General features: G+C 36.8%; 2 protein-coding genes across 4 annotated transcripts in view; one reads left to right on the forward strand and one right to left on the reverse strand.

The window, feature by feature from the left end:
- Positions 1 to 7,895, reverse strand: part of LOC117335598 (trichohyalin-like) — a 99,353-nt gene extending 91,458 nt beyond the window's left edge. Inside the window, exon 1 of one of the 3 annotated variants that reach the window (XM_033895704.1) lies at positions 7,839 to 7,895. The gene's annotated coding sequence lies outside the window, so the exon portion shown is untranslated. The remainder of the gene's footprint in view (positions 1 to 7,838) is intronic. The other 2 variants (XM_033895719.1, XM_033895722.1) reach the window with 2 other exon arrangements.
- A 5,857-nt stretch (positions 7,896 to 13,752) lies between these two features.
- LOC117335615 (synaptojanin-1-like) overlaps positions 13,753 to 24,912 on the forward strand; it is a 35,464-nt gene continuing 24,304 nt past the window's right edge. The window contains exons 1-13 of the mRNA XM_033895735.1: positions 13,753 to 13,873; positions 14,897 to 14,983; positions 16,033 to 16,300; positions 16,937 to 17,162; positions 17,717 to 17,800; positions 18,739 to 19,067; positions 19,413 to 19,494; positions 20,189 to 20,344; positions 20,611 to 20,767; positions 21,392 to 21,580; positions 22,224 to 22,326; positions 23,943 to 24,083; positions 24,669 to 24,861. Coding sequence (XP_033751626.1) covers positions 13,753 to 13,873; positions 14,897 to 14,983; positions 16,033 to 16,300; positions 16,937 to 17,162; positions 17,717 to 17,800; positions 18,739 to 19,067; positions 19,413 to 19,494; positions 20,189 to 20,344; positions 20,611 to 20,767; positions 21,392 to 21,580; positions 22,224 to 22,326; positions 23,943 to 24,083; positions 24,669 to 24,861 — 2,136 coding nt within the window. The remainder of the gene's footprint in view (positions 13,874 to 14,896; positions 14,984 to 16,032; positions 16,301 to 16,936; positions 17,163 to 17,716; positions 17,801 to 18,738; positions 19,068 to 19,412; positions 19,495 to 20,188; positions 20,345 to 20,610; positions 20,768 to 21,391; positions 21,581 to 22,223; positions 22,327 to 23,942; positions 24,084 to 24,668; positions 24,862 to 24,912) is intronic.

A 24,912-nucleotide genomic window follows, 5' to 3' on the forward strand; every position in this document is an offset into this window, starting at 1 on the left:
TTTGAATATTGAATGATTTCTTTAACTCACCAAATATATACTGTTTTATCTACAAATACACCCCCTTTCTTCAAATTTGCAAAATTATCAAATTAAAAACATGGAAGTTAAAAATGGTTCACAAATAAGTCCTCCGTAGTACTATTAATAGCTTTAAACTAAACTGGGGGCTTAGAGGACAAGTTTGGTAAAACTTTTACACTAGAGGAGAGGGCTTATTTTGAGGATAAATACAGTAATATTTTAAACTAGAGGAGGGCTCATTTTGAGGATAAATACAGTAATATTTCACACTAGAGGAGAGATCTTATTTGAGGATAAATACAGTAATACATACTTGCCAACTTTCCCGATTTAGTCGGGAATTTCCCGATTCCAGACACCCTGCCCCGTCTCCCGATCGTATAGATAAAACATAGTGTATTCTCCCGATTTTGGAGAATATGTCTTGATAACCCCGTATGGAGCCCCTATTCATCTTGTTAGATTCACTTAGGCCTATGACAGGTAACGCTTGCTGGCTGGTGAAAGGCATATGTGTGGGGCATTGGTCAGTTAACTGACCTCAGAGACCTGCTCACAGACCGTAACGAAATTCTGACACTTCACTGGCTGCAAGGGGTGACAATACCCCGATAAATAAACAATTAATTAAAACCAATTAAGCTGAGGACGCGTGGTGAAGGTTTTGTAGCAGGTCAGTCATGGTTGATTAAACGCTTGTAAATGGCTTCGTATACTGCCTTTGATGTCAAGCGCATAAACGACCTCTACTTGACAGTATATCTCGGACAGAAAAAGTGAAAACAACACTGGCAATGTTATCAACGGAGTATCAAATTTGACAGATTACTTATTGAAATGTTAACTACATTTAAACATTGGCTGATCTTTAGATAATTAGCACAAGGAAATAAATTCACAATAACGACCATATAGGCCGAAGGCCTGGTTGCCGGTAGGTAACGTCGTTTCAATCACTGTAGCATCAGCATACTTCGTGTCAATTAGCAGAGACTTATTTTGGCAGAAACTTTCCCAATTCACATTTTGAAAGACAAAAACATGTCCACAAATACTCACTTTCTTAAACTAAATACTGTCATGTTAAAACTTTGAATTTAAGTATCAGTCCCCACCTACAAAGTACTGAGTTGTAAGCCTATATAGTGATTACAACGGCTGGTACAGCCCTTTTTATTTTATTTTTTGTATTATTGTCTTTGTTGTAATCCAAAGGAAACATTTGAAATTTCATTCAGATATTATATTGTACTCTAGATATTTATCGTGACAGTTTAGGTATTTTCTTTTAAAGTTTACTGCTGGAGAGAAAGCTTGATAGAAAGCGATATCATTGTGATAATTTGCATTTAATTGACTGACATCTATCTTACAACATAATTTTCATAACATATCTAAGTAAATACTTTTATTTAGAGTGAACAGTGAGTTAAATCATTTCCAGAAATAATTAAAAATGATGTAATTTTGCAGTTTTTTTTTCTTTCTTGTAACTTGTTGCTTAAAGAATTATCTTTCCAAACTTGAATAAAAAAGATCATTGGCCAAGCTTGAAATAAGTTTTTTCCCACCTTTTTTTCAGTGAGGGAAGGAAGCTTAAGTGTTCATGCAAGGAATTTATTTTCCAATAGCAAATTATCTCCCCTTAGTTTTTGTTTGCTAAATGTGTCGCGCGTGAAATGTGTTTTCCGGTCAAAAAAATGTCGCCCACGCACTTTCTCCCCCATGAGAATTTTAAAAAGTTGGCAAGTATGGTAATATTTCTCACTAGAGGAGAGATCTTATTTGAGGATAAATACGGTAATATTTCACACCAGAGGAGGGCTTATTTGAGGATAAATATGGTAATATTTTAAACTAGAGGAGAGGGCTTATTTGAGGATAAATATGGTAATATTTCACACCAGAGGAGAGATCTTATTTGAGGATAAATATGGTAATATTTTAAACTAGAGGAGAGGGCTTATTTGAGGATAAATATGGTAATATTTTAAACTAGAGGAGAGATCTTATTTGAGGATAAATATGGTAATATTTTAAACTAGAGGAGAGATCTTATTTGAGGATAAATATGGTAATATTTTAAACTAGAGGAGAGGGCTTATTTGAGGATAAATATGGTAATATTTTAAACTAGAGGAGAGATCTTATTTGAGGATAAATATGGTAATATTTTAAACTAGAGGAGAGATCTTATTTGAGGATAAATATGGTAATATTTTAAACTAGAGGAGAGGGCTTATTTGAGGATAAATATGGTAATATTTTACACTAGAGGAGAGATCTTATTTGAGGATAAATATGGTAATATTTCACACCAGAGGAGAGGGCTTATTTGAGGATAAATATGGTAATATTTTAAACTAGAGGAGAGGGCTTATTTGAGGATAAATATGGTAATATTTTAAACTAGAGGAGAGGGCTTATTTGAGGATAAATATGGTAATATTTCACACCAGAGGAGAGATCTTATTTGAGGATAAATATGGTAATATTTTAAACTAGAGGAGAGATCTTATTTGAGGATAAATATGGTAATATTTCACACCAGAGGAGAGGGCTTATTTGTGGAAAAATACAGTAATATTTCACACTAAAGGAGAGGGCTTATATAGTAATATGGTAATATTTTAAAGTAAAGGAGAGGACTTATTTTGAGGATTAATATGATATATATACTTATTATAACATATTATAATACAATGCAAAAGGACCAAACTGATAATTTTTAGGATCCAGTGTTTGTAATGTGTGTGGTTCACCTCCGAGGTAAAACACGACTGATACTTGATCAAGGTAGCAAAGGTTTCATGGTATCCCCCCATAAAACAAGGAACCAAATTGTCAAGCCTGTTCAGGCATGACAATAAGAAAGTGCTTATATCATGTGTGATTTTTTTATGGCATTAGATTTGAATGATGGGTGTTATTTCAGTCACAACATGGGCTACGAATTAATGTCATCTTAAGATACAGATAAACAACTGGTGTAATTAGGCCACAACTCATTAACAGGTGTAGCACTCCTGATGTGTCCTTCTCGTTAATCAGGACACTCTTCATTCCAAAATAACCAGTGCTACAACAGCATTATCATAATAGAAGAGGAAAGATACAACAAACAGATCAGGACTCGAACCCATCACCTCCCAAGTCTAAACAGAACAAACCATTGCTATGACACCAACCAGACTAGAACTTGAACCTGGAACCTCCCAACTCTAAACAGAACAAACTTTGCTATGACAAAAACTAGACTAGGATTCGAACCTGTAACCTCCCAGCTCTAGACAGAACAAACCATTGCTATGACAACAAACAGACTAGGATTTGAATCTGTAACCTCCCAACTCTAGAAAGAACAAACCATTGCTATGACAACAACATGACAGGACCTGAACCTGGAACCTCCCGTGGACCTCTTTTATCCTGAAAGAACTAACCATTGCTAGCCACATGATTTTAATAGGAGAAGAAAGATACACTGATGCAAATTGGACTTGAACCCAGGATGTCTCAGCTCTATATGGACAATCTAACTACTTCAGCAGAGTCTATAGTTCTGCAGTATGTTCCTTCATTCAATACGTTTTTGACACTGAAGACACACACAAGACCTTATACCATTTTCTGTTGATATAGTTAGTTGGTGCAAGGTGTATTAGGAGAAAAGCTTGCACAACATCCAGACAGGGACTCAAACCCTGGACCTCTAAACTCTAGAAGATCACTCTAACAACTTCAACTACCTGACCACCAGCCTTCAGCCAAGTCCAGCACCGCTACATTATATGTAACTCTGATTAGTGATGGCACTTTTAATTATGAATGAGTGCTACATTAATTGTTTTTACAACGAGAGTTTAAAACAGCAAGTAAGTTATTTTCTAGACAAAATATTATCAACCATGAAGCAAGACCAGGATCTGAACCATGACCTATATGTGTCCACTTTTACATATAACTACCTAAGGTCCAGACTGGGCCACTTTTACATGTAACCACCTAAGGTCCAGACTGGGCCACTTTTATTTATAACCACCTAAGGTACAGACTGGGCCACTTTTACATATAACCACCTAAGGCCCAGACTGGGCCACTTTTACATATAACCACCTAAGGTACAGACTGGGCCACTTTTACATATAACCACCTAAGGTCCAGACTGGGCCATTTTTACATTAAACCACCTAAGGTCCGGATGAGGATCTGAACTATGTATCCTATATGATATCCACTTTTACTAGTTAGTTTATCTGGTATAAATAACAAACAGATTCCCCTTGTCCTGTCATATTTACACACTTACGGTGCTACAATAGTGTCATAATCATCCTTCTAATCTTGTTATCAAACTGTTGACAGTCGGACATCTTAGTTTGTGATAAGACATCAGCTGTATCTGTCTATGTAATCATACTGTGATATAAGTACATCTATATAAGGTGCCTGTCTGATCATAGAAAGATGTGGGTGTGGCAGAACAACTTGTAATTTAGACGTAGAGTTTTCACAGATGATCTACTCTCTGTACAAACATCTTTGTCAACAACTCAAAACCTGCAATGTTTTGTAACTTGTTGTTGGTGAATGCAATTAAACTGATCTGAATTACCTTCAGATATCAAAACTGAACGACTTTCAGTCTGCTTAAAAAGTATTGGACAACTAAAACAATTTATTTCATTATCAATCATATCTATCAAAAAAGCTCAATCACACCTTTATATATTTTTATTTATCTATTTCAAAAGGTGATATACACATATATGACTGTCACCTGTCTACTGTCAATATACAGAGGTGTGTGATACAGACACTTGTCTACTGTCAGTATACAGAGGTGTGATACAGTCACATGTCTACTGTCAGAATACAGAGGTATGATATAGTCACCTGTCTACTGTAAGTATACAGAGGTGTGTGATACAGTCACCTGTCTACTGTCAGTATACAGAGGTGTGTGATACAGTCACATGTCTACTGTCAGTATACAGAGGTATGATATAGTCACCTGTCTACTGTCAGTATACAGAGGTGTGATACAGTCACCTGTCTACTGTCAGTATACATAGGTGTGTGATACAGTCACCTGTCTACTGTCAGTATACAGAGGTGTGATACAGTCACCTGTCTACTGTAAGTATACAGAGGTGTGTGATACAGTCACCTGTCTACTGTCAGTATACATAGGTGTGTGATACAGTCACCTGTCTACTGTCAGTATACATAGGTGTGATACAGTCACCTGTCTACTGTCAGTATACATAGGTGTGTGATACAGTCACCTGTCTACTGTCAGTATACAGAGTTGTGTGATACAGTCACCTGTCTACTGTCAGTATACAGAGGTGTGTGATATAGTCACCTGTCTACTGTCAGTATACAGAGGTGTGTGATACAGTCACTTGTCTACTGTCAGTATACAGAGGTGTGTGATACAGTCACCTGTCTACTGTCAGTATACAGAGGTGTGTGATACAGTCACCTGTCTACTGTCAGTATACAGAGGTGTGTGATACAGTCACCTGTCTACTGTCAGTATACAGAGGTGTGCGAAACAGTCACCTGTCTACTGTCAGTATACAGAGGTGTGATACAGTCACCTGTCTACTGTCAGTATACAGAGGTGTGTGATACAGTCACCTGTCTACTGTCAGTATACAGAGGTGTGTGATACAGTCACCTGTCTACTGTCAGTATACATAGGTGTGTGATACAGTCACCTGTCTACTGTCAATATACAGAGGTGTGTGATACAGTCACCTGTCTACTGTCAATATACAGAGGTATGATACAGTCACCTGACTACTGTCAGTATACAGAGGTGTGATACAGTCACCTGTCTACTGTCAGTATACAGAGGTGTGTGATACAGTCACCTGTCTACTGTCAGTATACAGAGGTGTGTGATACAGTCACCTGTCTACTGTCAGTATACAGAGGTGTGATACAGTCACCTGTCTACTGTCAGTATACAGAGGTGTGTGATACAGTCACCTGTCTACTGTCAGTATACAGAGGTGTGTGATACAGTCACCTGTCTACTGTCAGTATACAGAGTTGTGTGATACAGTCACCTGTCTACTGTCAGTATACAGAGGTGTGTGATACAGTCACATGTCTACTGTCAGTATACAGAGGTGTGATACAGTCACCTGTCTACTGTCAGTATACAGAGTTGTGTGATACAGTCACCTGTCTACTGTCAATATACAGAGGTGTGTGTTACAGTCACCTGTCTACTGTCAATATACAGAGGTGTGTTACAGTCACCTGTCTACTGTCAGTATACAGAGGTGTGTGATACAGTCACCTGTCTACTGTCAGTATACAGAGGTATGATATAGTCACCTGTCTACTGTCAGTATACAGAGGTGTGTGATACAGTCACCTGTCTGCTTTCAGTATACAGAGGTATGATATAGTCACCTGTCTACTGTCAGTATACAGAGGTGTGTGTTACAGTCACCTGTCTACTGTCAGTATACAGAGGTGTGATACAGTCACCTGTCTACTGTCAATATACAGAGGTGTGTGATACAGTCACCTGTCTACTGTCAGTATACAGAGGTGTGTGATACAGTCACCTGTCTACTGTCAGTATACAGAGGTGTGAGATAGTCACCTGTCAGTATACAGAGGTATGATACAGTCACCTTTCTACTGTCAGTATACAGAGGTATGATATAGTCACCTGTCTACTGTCAGTATACAGAGGTGTGTGATACAGTCACCTGTCTACTGTCAGTATACAGAGGTGTGTGTTACAGTCACATGTCTACTGTCAGTATACAGAGGTATGATAGTCACCTGTCTACTGTCAGTATACAGAGGTGTGTGATACAGTCACATGTCTACTGTCAGTATACAGAGGTGTGATACAGTCACCTGTCTACTGCCAGTATACAGAGGTGTGTGATACAGTCACATGTCTACTGTCAGTATACAGAGGTGTGTGATAGTCACCTGTCTACTGTCAGTATACAGAGGTGTGATACAGTCACCTGTCTACTGTCAGTATACAGAGGTGTGTGATACAGTCACCTGTCTACTGTCAGTATACAGAGGTGTGTGATACAGTCACCTGTCTACTGTCAGTATACAGAGGTATGATATAGTCACCTGTCTACTGTCAGTATACAGAGGTGTGTGATACAGTCACCTGTCTACTGTCAGTATACAGAGGTGTGAGATAGTCACCTGTCTACTGTCAGTATACAGAGGTGTGTGATACAGTCACCTGTCTACTGTCAGTATACAGAGGTGTGTGGTAGTCACCTGTCTACTGTCAGTATACAGAGGTGTGTGATACAGTCACCTGTCTACTGTCAGTATACAGAGGGTCACCTGTCTACTGTCAGTATACAGAGGTGTGTGATACAGTCACATATACAATGGGTCGGTTTATGATTGAAGGACGTTTATTAATTACCGTTGTCACATCCTGACCGGATACGGTTAAAACAAACGTGCACGATTTTTTTTCGTCGCTTACAGCCGTTTACAATCGACATCTTAATCAAAAATTGCAATTTGTCTCGACAACTTTCATGCAAAATTTCAGATGCTATCGGTTCTGTTACCATGCTGTGTGATAACACACCGTAATGTATACGGGAGCCTTAGGAGGATACTGAACAAGTTTCCGGGCGCGTGATGCGTCGGCTGCTAGCTCGACAAGATCGCGATGTACTCACCTGTAAATTTATACGGAATAAATATTCAACAATGATTGCCAACATTGTAAATATTGTTGACACGTAAGAATTAAATTGCATTGTTGATAAATTAGGTAAACAAATAGTACTTACCGTGTAGTGCTGATGAAGCCGCCGGCTACAGTGACTTGTTATTCCGAGATCCGATCACAGGTGAGGCGGGGCGAGATAGCACGTGACCTCACCTCGACTAACTTTAATTGGATATGTCAGGTGAACCGTTTAGTGATAAACGTACCGGATTCCTATCATTCTTATAATACTTCATTCACAAAACGAGTAACTGAATTTTGACACCGTTTTATCAAAGGTTATTCATGTAGATTGTCTTTTTCTGACATATACTGCCCGTTTTTCAATTCATCACTGATATGCGGCATTTTATCTGATCAAATGTTCTTATATCCATCAACACTATTAATATCATAATTCACTCGTCCAGCGTGCGCGTAGATGTGAATAGCTTGGGTTTTATTTCTGGTATTCTGATATCAATTTTTCAAAAAATATACTTATATATCAAATGTGGATCACGATGTTGTGCATTGATAATTTTAACTTAATTGCAATGAGATGCACATGCTTGCAAATCGTTCCAACCCTGTTATTTGTACTGAACATTTAACCAAATCGTTCCTGTATGAAAAAGTGAGCTACATAGTTAGCCAAGATGAAATACATGTAGTGTAATTAGTGAATTCAGCATTTGCGAGTTACAAAGAACAGCATAACAAACCATTAATAAAATCGTGGCCACCCAATGTTGTCTTTATTCAAAAAAGAAAAACTGTCGGAAAGTATTGTCATCGCTCAAACGTGGATTTTCGATGTGACCGAGTTTACTGTGGTAAAAAATACAAAGTGTACCCCCGACTGCACACCGTCACCGTAAGATATCAGACAGTTAACGCAATATAAATGAAGCTACTTTATCTTTTTGCATATTTTAACATATAAATATAACATTACTGATTTGAATAGGTGCATGCCTTTGATTAGATGATGTGGCAGTCGTATGTAGCTAGAAAGTGTCATACAGTTTAAATGCGTGTGTACATCTTGCTTAGATTATTGAAAGCATGCTAAAATATGTTTAAAACAACAAGGACATAGTCGTCAAGATCCCACGCCAATGCAAATATTGTACCACGTGAGATTAAAGTGGGCAACATGCATAAAAACATGAAACACATGAAACAGCATTTAGAACCATTACATGATTCTATAATCGAACTTGAGCTAGGGACTTAGGTAATGAGTCTACCCAGCAAGTTTCATCAAAATCTTCTCATTCTGTCAAGATCACAGTGGTCACAGTAGCCTTATTAAAAATGCGCGGAAATGACGATTATCAAACTTGAGCAAGGGATTTAGGTAATATGTCTACCAAGAAAGTTTCATCACAATCCGACATCGTGTGGAAAGCGAATCCGGACGGACAGACGGACGTAACCATTTGACATCAAAGCTTAAAATTAATTTTTGAAATTGATTTTTAAAATTGAAACATGTTGTATGTACAATTTAACTGTTCTTATAAGTGATTCTTTTTAACAAATCAATACGCAGCGTCAATGGCCGTACTGTTACATCACATTTTTCGCATCATTTTCGATTTTTTTTTATAGAGGTATGAAAAAAAATCAACCAATCAGAAAGCCACATTCTGCGTACAAACAATGGAAAATTAATTATTGAAAAATGAAAAACAAGAACAATTTTGTCAGATACGTTTTATTCTTTTCGTTCTGTCCAAACAATCACAAACAAACTATTGCTATATAGTCTGATCACAAGACACGCATCCCTATTGAGTATTACAGTCATTGGAGGGCAGTGTGGCCCTTTGACATGCATGGATTTTGACGGGATACAAGTTTGTGAAACTCTATGGGAATAGTTTGTATGTTTATATCTATTACTACGACATGGCCTTATCTTAACGATGATTATCTTACTTTCTTAAATCACGGTTCTCGACATTCTGAAAAAAAGAGTGAAATGAACAACAGCAACATGCATTTCTGTCAAGTTACTTTCAACGTTGGAAATCTATCTCGTGCCAGGAAAGTAAAATGTTTCCGTGTTTAAAAAAAACGGCCAAAAAAGTGACATATCCTGTACAGTTTTGATCGCATCCCTATATTACGTAAGAATGACAGTCGATAATTAGAAGGAACACTTACAAGTATTGGTGAAATTCCTTCCCTGTGAGATGAAAGACGTAGGGAACTTGCCACCGTATTTGTGTATTTACTGATGTTGGACTTTTACGGGGAACAGATTCAAGTTAATAATCAAAAGCATAACCGCTTAAGAGAATTAAAATATTTTAATTTCGTCTTTTCGGGTCGAAAAGACGAAAGGACGAAATGGCACAAATCAGCCACTGTAACCAGCCGTTATCATGGACAAAATATTAAATTTGTTATTTCACGGTAGATGACGTCCGTTTTCATAAATCACGAACATCTCTATATATGTCCAGGTATATCCCCGAATTAATTCATTTTTTCTCGCGAACGTGACGATTTCCTTCGATTAGAAAAAACGCATGACACTATCTCTTGTATCCCGTAGAGATATGTGTATAGTATTTCCATTCCCAGTACGGTTACCGAAATGAAATTTCAGAAACGCTAGAGGCAAAAGTTATCTTATAAATAATTTACACATATACATGACAAATGATTACATTTATATTCTTCATGCAAACTGTTTCATAATGTAAAATTTTGTACCAATTGATGAAGAGGCATTAAATGTAAAATGAAAAACAAGAATAATATTGTCAGATACGTTTTATTCTTCTCGTTCTCTCAAAACAATCACAAACGAACTATTGCTATAAAGTCTTATCACAAGACACGCATCCCTATTGAGTATCACAGTCATTGGAGGGCAGTGTGGCCCTTTGACATGCATGGATTTTGACGGGATACAAGTTTTTGAAACTCTATGGGAATAGTTTGTATGTTTATATCTATTACTACGACATGGCCTTGTCATAACGAAGGTTATCTTACTTTCTTAAATCACGGTTCTCGACGTTCTGAAAAAGAGTGAAATGAACAACCGCAACATACATTTTCGTTACTTTCAGCGTTGGAAATCTATCTCGTGCCAGGAAAGCAAAATGTTTCCGTGTTTAAAAAAAACAGCCGAAAAGGTGATATATCCTGTACAGTTTTGATCGCATCCCTATATTACGTAAGAATGACAGTCGATAATTAGAAGTAACACTTACAAGAATTGGTGAAATCCCCCCCCCCTGTGCGATGAAAGACGTAGGGAACTTACCACCGTATTTATGTATTTACTGATGTTGGACTTTTACGGGGAACAGATTCAAGTTAATAATCAAAAGCATAACCGCTTAAGAGAATTAAAATATTTTAATTTCGTCTTTTCGGGTCGAAAAGACGAAGGACGAAATGGCACAAATAAGCCACTGTAACCAGCCGTTATCATGGACAAAATATAATATTTGTTATTTCACGGTAGATGACGTCCGTTTTCATAAATCACGAACATCTCTATATATGTCCAGGTATATCCCCGAATTAATGCATTTTTTCTCGCGAACGTGACGATTTCCTTCGATTAGAAAAAACACATGACACTATCTCTTGTATCCCGTAGAGATATGTGTATAGTATTTCCATTCCCAGTACGGTTACCGAAATGAAATTTCAGAAACGCTAGAGGCAAAAGTTATCTAATAAATAATTTACACATATACATGACAAATGATTACATTTATTGTGCAAGGAATATTCTTCATGCAAACTGTTTCATAATCAATTAATGTTAAATTTTGTTCCAATTGATGAATTGATGAAGAGGCTTTAATGTAAAATGAAAAACAAGAACAATTTTGTCAGATACGTTTTATTCTTCTCGTTCTCTCTAAACAATCACAAACGAACTATTGCTATAAAGTCTGATCACAAGACACGCATCCCTATTGAGTATTACAGTCATTGGAGGGCAGTGTGGCCCTTTGACATGCATGGATTTTGACGGGATACAAGTTTGTGAAACTCTATGGGAATTTTGTATGTTTATATCTATTACTACGACATGGCCTTATCATAACGAAGGTTATCTTACTTTCTTAAATCACGGTTCTCGACATTCTGAAAAAGAGTGAAATGAACAACAGCAACATACATTTCTGTCCAGTTACTTTCGGCGTTGGAAATCTATCTCGTGTCAGGAAAGCAAAAATGTTTCCGTATGCTTTAAAAAACAGCCAAAAAAGTGACATATTCTGTTCAGTTTTGATGATAAGATATGCATTCATATTACGTAAGAAAGGCAGCGATTATAAGGATAACTTACAAGTACAAAGGTATTGGTGAAATTTCTCCCCTGTGCGATGAAAGACGTAGGGAAATTGCCACCGTATTTACGGGATGCGAACCTTGTGAAACTGTTCTAGCTAATAAACAAAAGCATAACCGCTTACATCTTTGTTTCTGAACGGCTAATGCCAATAGTCTGCTTTCTGATAATTGAAAAGTGAAATGGGCAACAAAATGGTGTAGTCTACGATAATAAATTACTCAACAATTTCAAATGAAAAATGTGAGAAAATGGTGCCTTTTTTCCTCTGTGGTATTTTCCTTCGTGTTGTCACCTCCGTTCCCGCTGAAGTTTCTTTTGACCTCTTTTTTTTCTTCCTTTAAATTTCAGGTGCGTGAAACTTTCAATATGGCTGCCGTTCTTTGTCTCGATTTCGACAGTCACATCATACAATGCATGTTTGCGCATGAGCAACTACTGCAATCTGATTGGCGGGAAATCGATAGAAATTGATTGGTCGTTTTATTTGATTGACATAACTAATACATTTCGGGGCGTGACCTCACTTGTAGATCATTGAGTAGATCATCAGGATCGTCGGTTTCCAGACCTAGGCGGCCGGGTTCGATTTTTTTTTCTGGGTGTTTGAATGTTAGCTTGTTGATTTGAATGAATGTGTGAGACATTTATATCACAAACACAGAAGCAACAGATAAACGTTTTTTGTTTGTTTGTGTTTGTGTTTTTCAGCTAATTGAATGAATGTGTGGGTGTTCAGTTATCAGTAACTATATACAGGTACTGTATGTAAACAGTGATATTGTGTGTTTAAACAGAAAAAATGTTTCTGGTGTTAATGTCTACAACATTTAATTACATGATCAGTAGGTAATTGTGTCGGGTTTCAATTTTCTTCAAATTTGATATATTCACTGGATTCTCAGAATAAGACTTATAGGCTTGCCTGTTATCTAATCATTTTGCACCAATTGTGCTATCATGTTTGTTGAAATGAAATGAACAAATAAATGTCAACAAACCTTTTTGTTTTTTTAAATAAAATGAAATCACTTAAATTATGGACCTGTACAAGAAGTCGGTTCTTGAATTGAACTTAACCTGTAACTGAGTTCCATAAAGACAAATTTTCTTCTCCATGATTAACTTCATGGGATATATATATATAATTCCAGGTACTATAATATTATATATAGATTCTGGATCCCTGATATCTCACTTCTGACTTGAAATACCATAAAACCAATGTTGTTTATCAAGTAGAAATAGCGTGCCTTTCCCATTGAAAGATTCGGAGATTCGATTTATTCCGTCCATCAAGCATTATGAATATCAATTCCCGCTCATACTGTATACTAGAGAGCATCAGGTGGAATACTTAGTACACTCCATATAGACAAGAAACGTGCCCCGTCGTCCATGATCACTTGATACTATTTAAATTTTAACTTGCATAAGAAATTAAAAAAAAACCAAAAAACAAAAAACACACTTTTAAAAATCCTAAATAAGTTTTAAGTCACAGACAGACATATATCATCAGGTGTGTTTAATAAGATCATGATAGATTGTTTCTTTTTCTAAATCCACCACAAACCAAAATAGCCGTAGTGTAAACTTTGTTTCATTATCAACCATGCATACAGGGAGATAACTCTGATAGTTTAACATAAAATCCAAGATGGCGATGACCAAGAACTTCCGGATTTTCCACAAGCTCGAACCGCCATACAGTGTTATCTTGGAAAATAGAAATATTGATGACACATTGATGTTCGAATCGAGCGCGCTGGCTGTTTTATGTAAGTCTGTCAAAAGGAGAAGAATATTGTTACTAAATGTGTCGGTTTATTTACCCGGCACACAGATCTGTCTTCAAGGATATCGTACTTGGGGACCAGACTTCACTTTTCGAAATAAATTGCATTGGTACACAATTGTGAAAACATCTTGCGTACTAGCATCATGTATGTGATATAAGCTTGTCATTGTTGGGGATTTGGTAGCCAGTGATCATGTTGTAATCACATATCTCTGACATATAAGCCAAGGAGTAAGACTATGTGAAGACCTGGTATCGATTTATTATCAGTGAGAGAATGCTCACATCAAGCTGTTTGTAAACAACAGAGTCCTATTTGAGGTTAACCACTGAAGGTCAGAGTACCACTAGGCTAACTAATTGTACAGCTTAAACAAGTAATTCTAACAAAATGTACTGACTTCCCGTTCGTATTAAAACAGGTGGTTGTTGCTGTGTATATACTTTATATATTAAATAGCATTAGCATTGATTATTCCCCATGGCTTCCTTTAGTGGGGCACTTGACTCTGAGGCTGAGATGAGTGGAATTGCCAAATTTACTTGTATCAGGTCAACTTGATAAATTGTGAAGCGCTTGAATCCACTGATCATGATATTTCATTATTTTGATTTAAGTTAAAAGATTTTAAAATCATTTAGTTATCCAATTTCAATGAATACACCAAGTCAGAATATTCTGAAGATCTTGCTGTATGCAGATGTGTCAGAAATTCTTGCATACAGAAAACACCATACAGCAAAATTGTCAGAAAATTTGCTTAGAAAAAGACATTTTTTTTAAGTCAATGAAACATAGAACCCTTAATTCGGATAACAGTCTGCGACACTTAGATATGAATTTGTTGAATTTGGGCTTGGAATGTATGAATATGGGTTGGATTGGGTACAGTTTTGAATGGATACAAGTTAGCTACATGTATTAATATTTTACTTAAAATGACATTTTTTGAATAAAAATGTGTGCATTTGTTATTAATTAAATTTTTTTTTCTCTTGTCAGCTGCTGCTGAAACTGAGACAATAAAAAGACAATATGTGAAAATTGTCGATGCCTACGGCTGTTTGGGCGTTCTCAACCTTAACATCGGTAAGAATTGGTCCGGCTAGTAAAAGTTGATCAGCAGCCAGATCAGCACCAACTATACGATCAGATCATCACTTTATGCAGCATACTACCACCAAGAAACATCAATTGTGTAGTTCATATGTATGTCATAAGACGATGATGGCAGCATGCCCTGAATTTGGTTTACCATTATATTATAACTTGTGTAATTAATTATACAGAAGGGAAAAATAATCCACCGCCTCTGTATCATGTAGATAGAGAAACATCAATTTTAATGTTGAAACTCAGCTACTATTTTCCCCAAATTAATAAAGATTAAGGAATATCTTCATGGCAGTTGTCATAGAAATATTACATTAACTTCTCACAATATTAATTCATCTATGCACAGACTGCCAGAAAACAAGGTAGAATATAATAACACATTGATATAATGTCCAATCCAAATATTTTTCTTGTTATTCTCCAAGTTCTTTAGTATCACAGTGATTAAAGTTTCGTATCAGGTATATCAGTGTGACATTTGTTCACATACCTACAGTTTGACCATTGGTGTTGATCACAACTTTAACGTGCTATTAAGCTAACACTCACCCTAATTCTGTATGTGTCATTTCGTCCCTCTTACTCTCTGTCTTTTCTTCACCTTCAATCTCTTACGTTTACCGGTATGTCTACTGTCTCAAGCTTTCAATCTTTTACATTTACCGGTATGTCTACTGTCTCACATCTTGGATTTCACGTCAAATAGATTCTATACTCATGCATTTGTTAACCGTTAACAGTTAACCCGGCCAGCCTGCCCTCTTGTGCTTGACCGAAAGTCTAGCCAAACCGGTCTAACTGTGCCATGCAAACAAATGCACGGACATGCAAACCAGTCAGCAAGTGAACAATCAAAACTATAAAAAGATATCTATACAATATGGATAAAGTTTAATCAAATGATTAAATAAATTATATTCAACACTTAAAGTCTCATAGAAAAAAATAGTGCATTAATATAAAATCCAGAGTTGTCTTTATTTAAAATAATTCCAACTTTTACCCCATATTATTATTTCTAGGTGAAGAAAACATATTATACCTGGTCTTGGTAACTGGCTGTTTGTCAGTCGGAAAGTTGCTGGACTCTGAAATATTCCGTATCACCACCACGCAGTGTGTTTCATTACGGAATGGACCAGGAGACGAAGACAGGGTCGCAGAGGTCCGGAAACTTCTCAACTCCGGAACATTTTACTTTGCGTGGTCATCGACTGGAGTTCCCTGGGACCTGACACTGTGTGCTCAGAAGAAGCTACAGGACCATAGCACGGACAACAGGTTCTTCTGGTGAGTCTGTCTTATTGGTTAGATATGTAGGTCTGGCGTTGAGGAAGTGGGGCGGGGGAAGGGAGGGATCGGTTAGATATGTAGGTCTGACATTGAGGAAGTGGGGCAGGGGAAGGGAGGGATCGGTTAGATATGTAGGTCTGACATTGAGGAAGTGGGGCAGGGGAAGGGAGGGATCCATTCATGGTTCATAGATAATAATAAAAAGAATATTAACAAGTTTACAGATAATTCTGAACAGTTGCAATTTGATTAAAATCATCTGTTCACGGCTCCATTGACTTCGTACTACGCCTGAACATCTGAATGTGCCCCTATCAGGGTCACGTCCAGGTGACCTTTCAAGTTGTAAATACTCATTAAATTTTGACCAATCAGATAACTGCTTTCAACTGGTCTCTTGGAATCATAACAAAAATGGCGAAGTACGAAGTCAATGGAGCCATGAACAGATGATTTTAATCAGATTGGAACAGTTGTACATTTATTATGAAAATTTGTGTAACTTCCGGAAACTATTGCAACGTATTTCAGTAGAAATCCTTCAGATAAAATTAGCAAAAATTGGTTGTCTCCCTTTACTAGAATTTTTTTTACATTCTATATATGGCATGGAAATGTATGTTTCTGTTCCAGGAACCGCATGCTGCATGTCCACTTCCAAAGGTTTGGTGTGGAGTGTGGACATTGGCTAATCAAGGCTATTTGTGGAGGTGTAGAGATACGGACGATTTACGCCTCGCACCGTCAAGCTAAAGCATGCCTGATATCTCGTCTTAGCTGTGAGAGGGCTGGCACCCGATTCAACGTCCGTGGAGCCAATGATGATGGACATGTGGCTAATTTTGTGGAAACCGAACAGGTTAGGCCATTATAACGTCCGCCTTGACAACCGATATGGCATGAAAACGTTTCAAGTCCCCCTATCGAGTCATCAACCCTCTTTTCATGAAAATTTTTAGAGACACATGGTGGAAGTCATGGACAAGTCTTATTATCTTTCCTGTGATTGGAATATAGTAAATTCAGTTATGAAAAACAATTCTGATGCATACAATACCTAAACACATTACCGTATTTGACCTAATAAGCATACTTACCCCTATAAATGCACCACAACCTTTTCAAGATAAAGAGGATGGATGGGCTAATTAAAGCACCTAAAAAGTTCCTTATCTCACTGTTCTGCCAATAAAATCTTCAGTCTTTTAACAGAAGACTGGTTATTTTCGCTACTATCTTTCATGCAAATGAAGAAAATTAAAGATTTTTATGAGGAAACTAGAGAAATGAAAACTGAGACTGGAATTTTAAAATCAAAATATTCTTGGAATAGATTTTGTATAATTGTTACTTTAAAAAAAAGATATTTTCCATGATTTGTGACTGATATTCTTCCATATGTTTGTTTTGTAGGTGATATTTCTAGATGAGCACATCTCCTCATACATACAGACGCGAGGCTCGGTTCCTCTCTTCTGGGAACAACCAGGCATACAGGTACGTGTAACCTCTGTTTGTACAGATGTGTGGCTCAGACAGTTTCTGCACATCGACAGGTGGCTCAGTTCTCTTCTGGAAACAACCAAGGACCTGTTTTATTTTCCCTCACATTTTTTTTTTTTTTTTTCAATTTATAATTGTCATTAGATTACAGTTTGTAAAAAGTGTCTATCTTAATGTACCATCAGAAGATCAGGCCTTGAGAGTCTGTTTATAAAATCTGTCAATATCAATCACCAAGATCCTTCTTTCTCTTCATTATTTCAAATAATAATTAAATTCTTTGTGAAACAGTCAGTGAACACAAACTTATAAAAGAAATGGTAATTATAATTAGAAATTGATTCAATATATTGATATTAAAAACATGAACAAAATACAGGTTTACATGGAGACCCTTGAAACAGTATCAGGAGAATCAGGTTTTCTGTCCTGTGCTTCATCGACGACACCAGTCATATTTTTAAAATATTGGTAAAATCCCAGTAAATTCACACCCGCAATTAAAACAATTTGTGGTGACAACGAAACCGCCAGCAATCAATGAACGTCAAACAATTAGATTTTTTTTTCATCTTAAGCATGATGTCGACCATAAATCTTCCCCATTGCTAAACTACATCTCTCAAAACCCCGTGTTGTAAGTTTATACAGCAGTAGTTTTGTGGACCAAGGAAGAGGGTAGTGACAACAGAACCAGAAGACTTATGTCAATAAGCACCAATAAAGATTATTTCTTTTCTCCTTCAGTGAAAACCCTTGTTTTAGTAAGCTTTGTAGGCGGGCCATGTTATGCACCATTTGTGATACTCTTGTTTTGAATTATCTGTTTATCAGTGTTTGTGACGGGCTGTGTTATGTACCATCTGTGATACTCTTTCTTCGATTAAAGTTTTCGACGATATTTGTGACGGGCCATGTTATGTCTGTTTTAGGTGGGATCTCATAGAGTCAAAATGTCACGAGGTCACGAAGCCTCGGCTCCAGCATTCGAGCGCCACCTGGCGATGCTGAAGAAACTCTACGGTGACCAGGTGATCGTGAATCTCCTCGGACAGAAAGAGGGAGAACATATGTTGAGTCAGGCTTTCCACGCTCACCACAAAGCCTCAAGCTTCTCTCAGATGATGACTCTTATCATGTTTGATTACCACAGTGAATGTAGGGGCGGCAATTTCAAAAACCTTGAGAGACTCAAATACAACATCGGAAAACATTCAACTAACTTTGACTTCTTCTATAGTCAAGGATCGGATGTACAAAAGTAAGTCAATATCAGAAAAAAATACTATGTAGTCTAAGTCACAAAATATCTATGATGTCAGAAAATTTTCTAGATTATGATCTCTGTCATTGCTTGTTTCTCAGTCTTTATGATACATGATACTTTGTTAAACTTTGATCTCTGTCATTTGAAAGCTTGTATCTCAGTATTTATGACACATGACACATTGGTTAACTTAACCTCAGTCATTTGAATGTTTGTATCAGTATTCATGATACATGATACATTCGTAAACTTAGATCTCTTTCATTTCTATGCTTGTATCTCAGGTTTTTGATACATTGACAAAGTTTGATCCCAGTCATTTGAACACTTGTGTTGCAGGTTTCAGAGTGGGACCGTGAGGACTAACTGTTTAGACTGCCTGGACAGAACTAACGCCGTACAAACAATGCTGGCCCTGGAGGTTTGTACATTTCTTTCTTTATCCTGTTACAGAGTTCCAACACATAATTATTGTCTCAAAGTAGTAGACGGGCCAAGCAGGGGTAGGGTAGGACTTTATACAAGATATGAAACAATATTTTGGCATTTCTACTGAACTGTAATACTTAGTGACAGGCCGATGATGGAAAATAATTGTCAAAAAAAAAAAAAAAAACTTTTGGGGAAACAGTCAATCCAATTGGACTGGAAAAAGTCACTAATTTGTTACCACGGAGATGGAAGGAGTGCTTTGGGGGTCACAGTATTTCTGAGAACGTCAGATCTTTAGAACAGTATGATGATCTGCTGATTAATCCATGTGATCACTGATGATAGTCTGGGACAGTTTTCGTGTAACTATTTATCGTTTTATATTTCACAGATATAACTCCTAAGATATGTACATTGTATTTTGTGATCTGCCTGTTATGTTACCAAGATCTTATTTTATTGTTACCATGTAAATCGTATTGACAGAGGTATGCTAAAGCAGCCTAAGTCTTTAAAAAACTCCTGAATTTCCATATGTTATCAAGTACAATGTATATTACCATTTCTATAAACATCTTTCCATTAAGTTCAGGTCCCTCCAAGCAAGAAAAGAATTTTTAGTGTCAGAATACACAAAGTTTATACAATGTTTCAGATATAACCCATAGTTCTTTTATTTACAGATGTTGCCAAGACAACTAGAGAGTCTTGGTCTGGCAAACAAACCACAAATGGTGTCGCGGTTCATCGAGATCTACAAACAGATATGGCATGTAAGCGGTGACCACATCAGTAGGATTTACGCCGGGACGGGCGCGCTCGGTGGAGGTAGATCGAAGGTAAGTGTTTATTTACCCTAGTAGATTAAGATCTCAGCCTGTAAGGTTTCCATGCTCAGGTCGCTTTCATCCTTATTTTCACACATTGTGACTTTACTGTAAAATGTGGATGTCCAAGCATCTGTTGTTGATTTTGTTTCTGATGTTTGTAAATTCTTAGAAAACACATTTATTGTTAAATTTTTGTGCTTTATTCGTTTGGAAATTTTTCAGCAGCATCAATTTCTGTAAAAAAAAAATTAATTGAGATTTGTTTGTTGACACAGTATTCGGATGCTGCTCGGTCCGCCACACGCACAATACAAAACAATTTTCTGGACAGTAGTAAACAAGAAGCTATGGATATGCTGCTGATTGGTAGTTCTCTGAGAGGAGAGCTTGCGGATAAAGTACGAGCTCTTCTGACCACCAGGAGTCTGCATGGTACGTAACAATCTCGTACTCGTGAAACAGACTATAATGTTCTCAATGAATTTTAGAAACAGACTATAATCTCAATATGTACCATATCTACAAGGTATCTAGTTTTTTGGAGAGCATACCAACTTCCAAATGTAGGGAAAGCTAGATGCCTTGATACTAACAAACTTTGAAATAATGCTGCTTTTATCAATTGTTTAGAGATGGTTAAGTCTAAATGAATTCTCCACCTGAATAATTTTGGCTTGATCTGGATTGATATCTTCATTTTGAAATTTAAATTGCTCTGAACATTATAACACATGATCTTGATTAAAAAAGGTTGTCTTGTATCTTCTTGTATCTTTCTGTATGGCCTTGTATCATCCCGTATCTTCCGGTATATTCCCGTATCTTCCCATATCGTCCTATATCGTCCCATATCTTCCCATATCGTCCCATATCTTCCCATATCTTCCTATATCGTCCCATATCTTCCTATATCTTCCCATATCGTCCCGTGTCTTCCCATATCTTCACATATTTTTCCGTATCGTCCTGTATCATCCTGTATCTTCCTGTATCTTCCTGTATCGTCCTGTATCTTCCTGTATGTTGATGTAGATCTGACTTGCCTCGATATTTCAGGCCCTGCTATGGTGTTGCAGTCCATGGTCGATTGTCACAAGGACTTCACAGCTGTCAACAGTCTCCGGATATTTATTGGAACCTGGAATGTGAATGGAGGCAAACATTTCCGCAGCATCGCCTTCAAACATCAATCTATATCCGACTGGCTGCTCGATGCTCCGAAGATTGCTGCAGAGAATCACCCTGGTATATATAGATGTTATACAGGATCTCAAATGAGTTTTTATTTCATGTGAGATTTTATGAAATAAGTCTTGGAAGTATTAAAAATATCAAAACAAATCTCACAAAAACAAAACTTTTAAGACTTGTTTCATAAAACCATATATGGAATGAAAACAAATTTTCCATGCTCTTAATAACATAACTTAGAAAATAAAATTTTGACAGATTTGAAAGTAAAATTGTGGAGGACAAAATCAATCAGAGGCAGCCATTTTGTTGTGTAATTTTCACTTCATATCATAACTTCTTTGTCTAATCATGACATTGTAATCAATTTCATCCAATGAAACATATTCAGCAGTATATTACACTAGGGACATATGCAAAAATGTTACAAAATTCACTGAATAACAGGCTGAAAATATGATTAAAAAACTTTAAGAAAAATCTGGCCCGTTGTTATACATTGTTCCAATATGTTCTGTGTACAGAGATCATTAGGGATCATTCTTCACCATTGATACTGTTGTCATACCTCAAAATCTCGAAAATAGGCCAATTTAAAAAAAAAAAAAAAAATTGCATACTTGATGCATCTTGAGTATACAAGGTTTCAACAGGTCAGATAGAAACTCTAGGTATTTTTATTCTTTATGAAAATCAGAATTGCTGGCAGAAGGGGCTGACATAAGTAAACCTGTGGACATATTTGCTATTGGCTTTGAGGAAATGGTGGATCTGAACGCAAGTAATATAGTTAAAGTCAGGTGAGAGAATAGAGGGTTTGGTCATATGGTGTCATCTATAAATGTGTAATATATTATGTACATAACAGTCAAACTCCTTGTCCGTAAAGTGCCATGTGATGGTTATATAGCCATCAAGAAAATCATGAAAAGTTTATAAACAATAACCATTTTATGTTATACAGTATAACATGACTGCTGTATAACATAAAATGGTTGTTTTATATAAACCTTTTATGGTTTTCGTGGTAGCTATAGAACCACAAATACAAATACAACAAATATTGTTTAAAGTGTTATTGTTATATTTATGTTGTATGGCCTAACCATGAAAGTTTGTACCCACAAAATAATTTTCAAGCACCAAACCATGAAAGAAAGTACACTGTACACAGGAACTTTTCATGTCATAACAGTAGTTTGGTGAATGACATTATATAGGGATTCTTAAGTTTACGATCAACAGTTGTCAGAAAGTATTGAACTTACATTCCTAAGATGTTTGACATAGCTATTATGATAGTGCTCATTGTGTTCTTGTTTGTTGTGACAAAATTGGAAAGACTGTTGAACTATTATATATGATATATATCATATGTATATAACTCAAGATTTTGAAGACAAGTTTTATTTATTTTAATGAAGGTAACTAGTTGCAGAGGGTGAGCTTATTACTAGGCATAGATTTATAATTAGAGATAAAGGCTTATTGTTGGACATGGATTTAATTCCAGATATGGACTTATAGTCAGACAAGGGATACCAGACATGGGCTTATTACCAGACATGGGCTTATTACCAGACATGGACTTATTACCAGACATGGACTTATTACCAGACAGGGACTTATTACCAGACATGGACTTATTACCAGACATAGGCTTACCAGACATGGACTTATTACAAGACATGGTCTTATAACCAGACATGGACTTATTACCAGACATGGCCTTATTACCTAACATGGACTTATTACCAGACATGGACTTATAACCAGACATGGACTTATTACCAGACATGGACTTATTACCAGACACAGGCTTATTACCAGACATGGACTTATTACTAGACATGGACTTATTACCAGACATGGACTTATTACCAGACACAGGCTTATTACCAGACACGGACTTATTACCAGACATGGACTTATTACCAGACATGGACTTATTACCAGACATGGACTTATTACCAGACATGGACTTATTACCAGACATAGGCTTATTACCAGACATGAACTTATTACAAGACATGGTCTTATTACCAGACATGGACTTATTTCCAGACATGGCCTTATTACCTAACATGGACTTATTACCAGACATGGACTTATAACCAGACATGGACTTATTACCAGAAATGGACTTATCACCACACATGGGTTTATTACCAGACATGGACTTATCACCAGACATGGGTTTATTACCAGACACAGGCTTATTACCAGGCATGGACTTATTACCAGACATTGACTTATAACCAGACATGGACTTATAACCAGACATTGACTTATTACCAGACATGGGCTTATTACCAGACATGGGCTTATTACCAGACATGGACTTATTGTCAGATATATATTGTATGTATAATACAAAATGTTGGCTTTAAAACAATCGTGAAATCTTTTGTTTCAGTACAACTAATGCTAGAGAGTGGCAGAAGGAACTACAGAAGGTCCTCTCTCGGGACAATAAATATGTCATACTGACCAGTGTCCAGTTAGTGGGCGTTGTTCTGTATGTGTTTATAAGGCCACACCTGGCACCTTGTATCAGGTAGGAAACTTTGATTTTTTTATTGTTGGATATTTTCTCCTGTTTTACTAGGTATATTCGGTATCTCAATACCTAAACAAATAAGGGAGATACGACCATTTCCCTAACTCCAACATGCTATTGGCGTAGTTGGGAGTTAAGTGATAATGCCTCAGCCATTGTAGTCGAGGGGGAGTGGATGGGAATGTCACGTCGCGTCACATCACATCACGTCGCGTCACGACATGTCGCGTCATATCACGTCGCGTCATGTTCTGCATCAGTGACATGATAATGTCAAGGTTTACTATACCTAACCTCCCTTATAAGTTTTATTACATTTGAATGGTGACAGTTCAGAATAAACACAATCATGTGTATAACATTCTTTTGAAGTCCAATCTTGAAAATTCTTAAATTTATTGAAATTTTGAGAAAAAAAAAATCTTTTATAATTAGATATTAGGCCTGCTGTAAAATTAACATAGACTAATTGATTTACAAGATATGTGAATATCTATTTACAATCCTAGAAATTAACAGGTGTATGTGACAAAGTTGTACCCTGCACCACAATGTACTTTGATCCTGATCGTTACTCCTCAGGGACGTAGCTGTGGACCAGGTAAAGACCGGACTAGGGGGCGCGGCTGGTAACAAAGGGGGTGTGGCCATTCGCTTCCTCTATAACAGCACCTCTATGTGTTTTTTGTGTGCTCATCTGGCAGCGGGCCAGTCACAGGTCAACGACCGTAACAGTGACTTCCACGAAATCGCTAGGAAGACAGCATTTCCTATGGTGAGTCTTGCTTCGTAATACTTGATATGTGATTTACTGCTATTTATTAAA

The sequence above is a fragment of the Pecten maximus genome, chromosome 10 (genome assembly GCF_902652985.1).
Source record: "Pecten maximus chromosome 10, xPecMax1.1, whole genome shotgun sequence".
Lineage (NCBI taxonomy): Eukaryota > Metazoa > Mollusca > Bivalvia > Pectinida > Pectinidae > Pecten > Pecten maximus.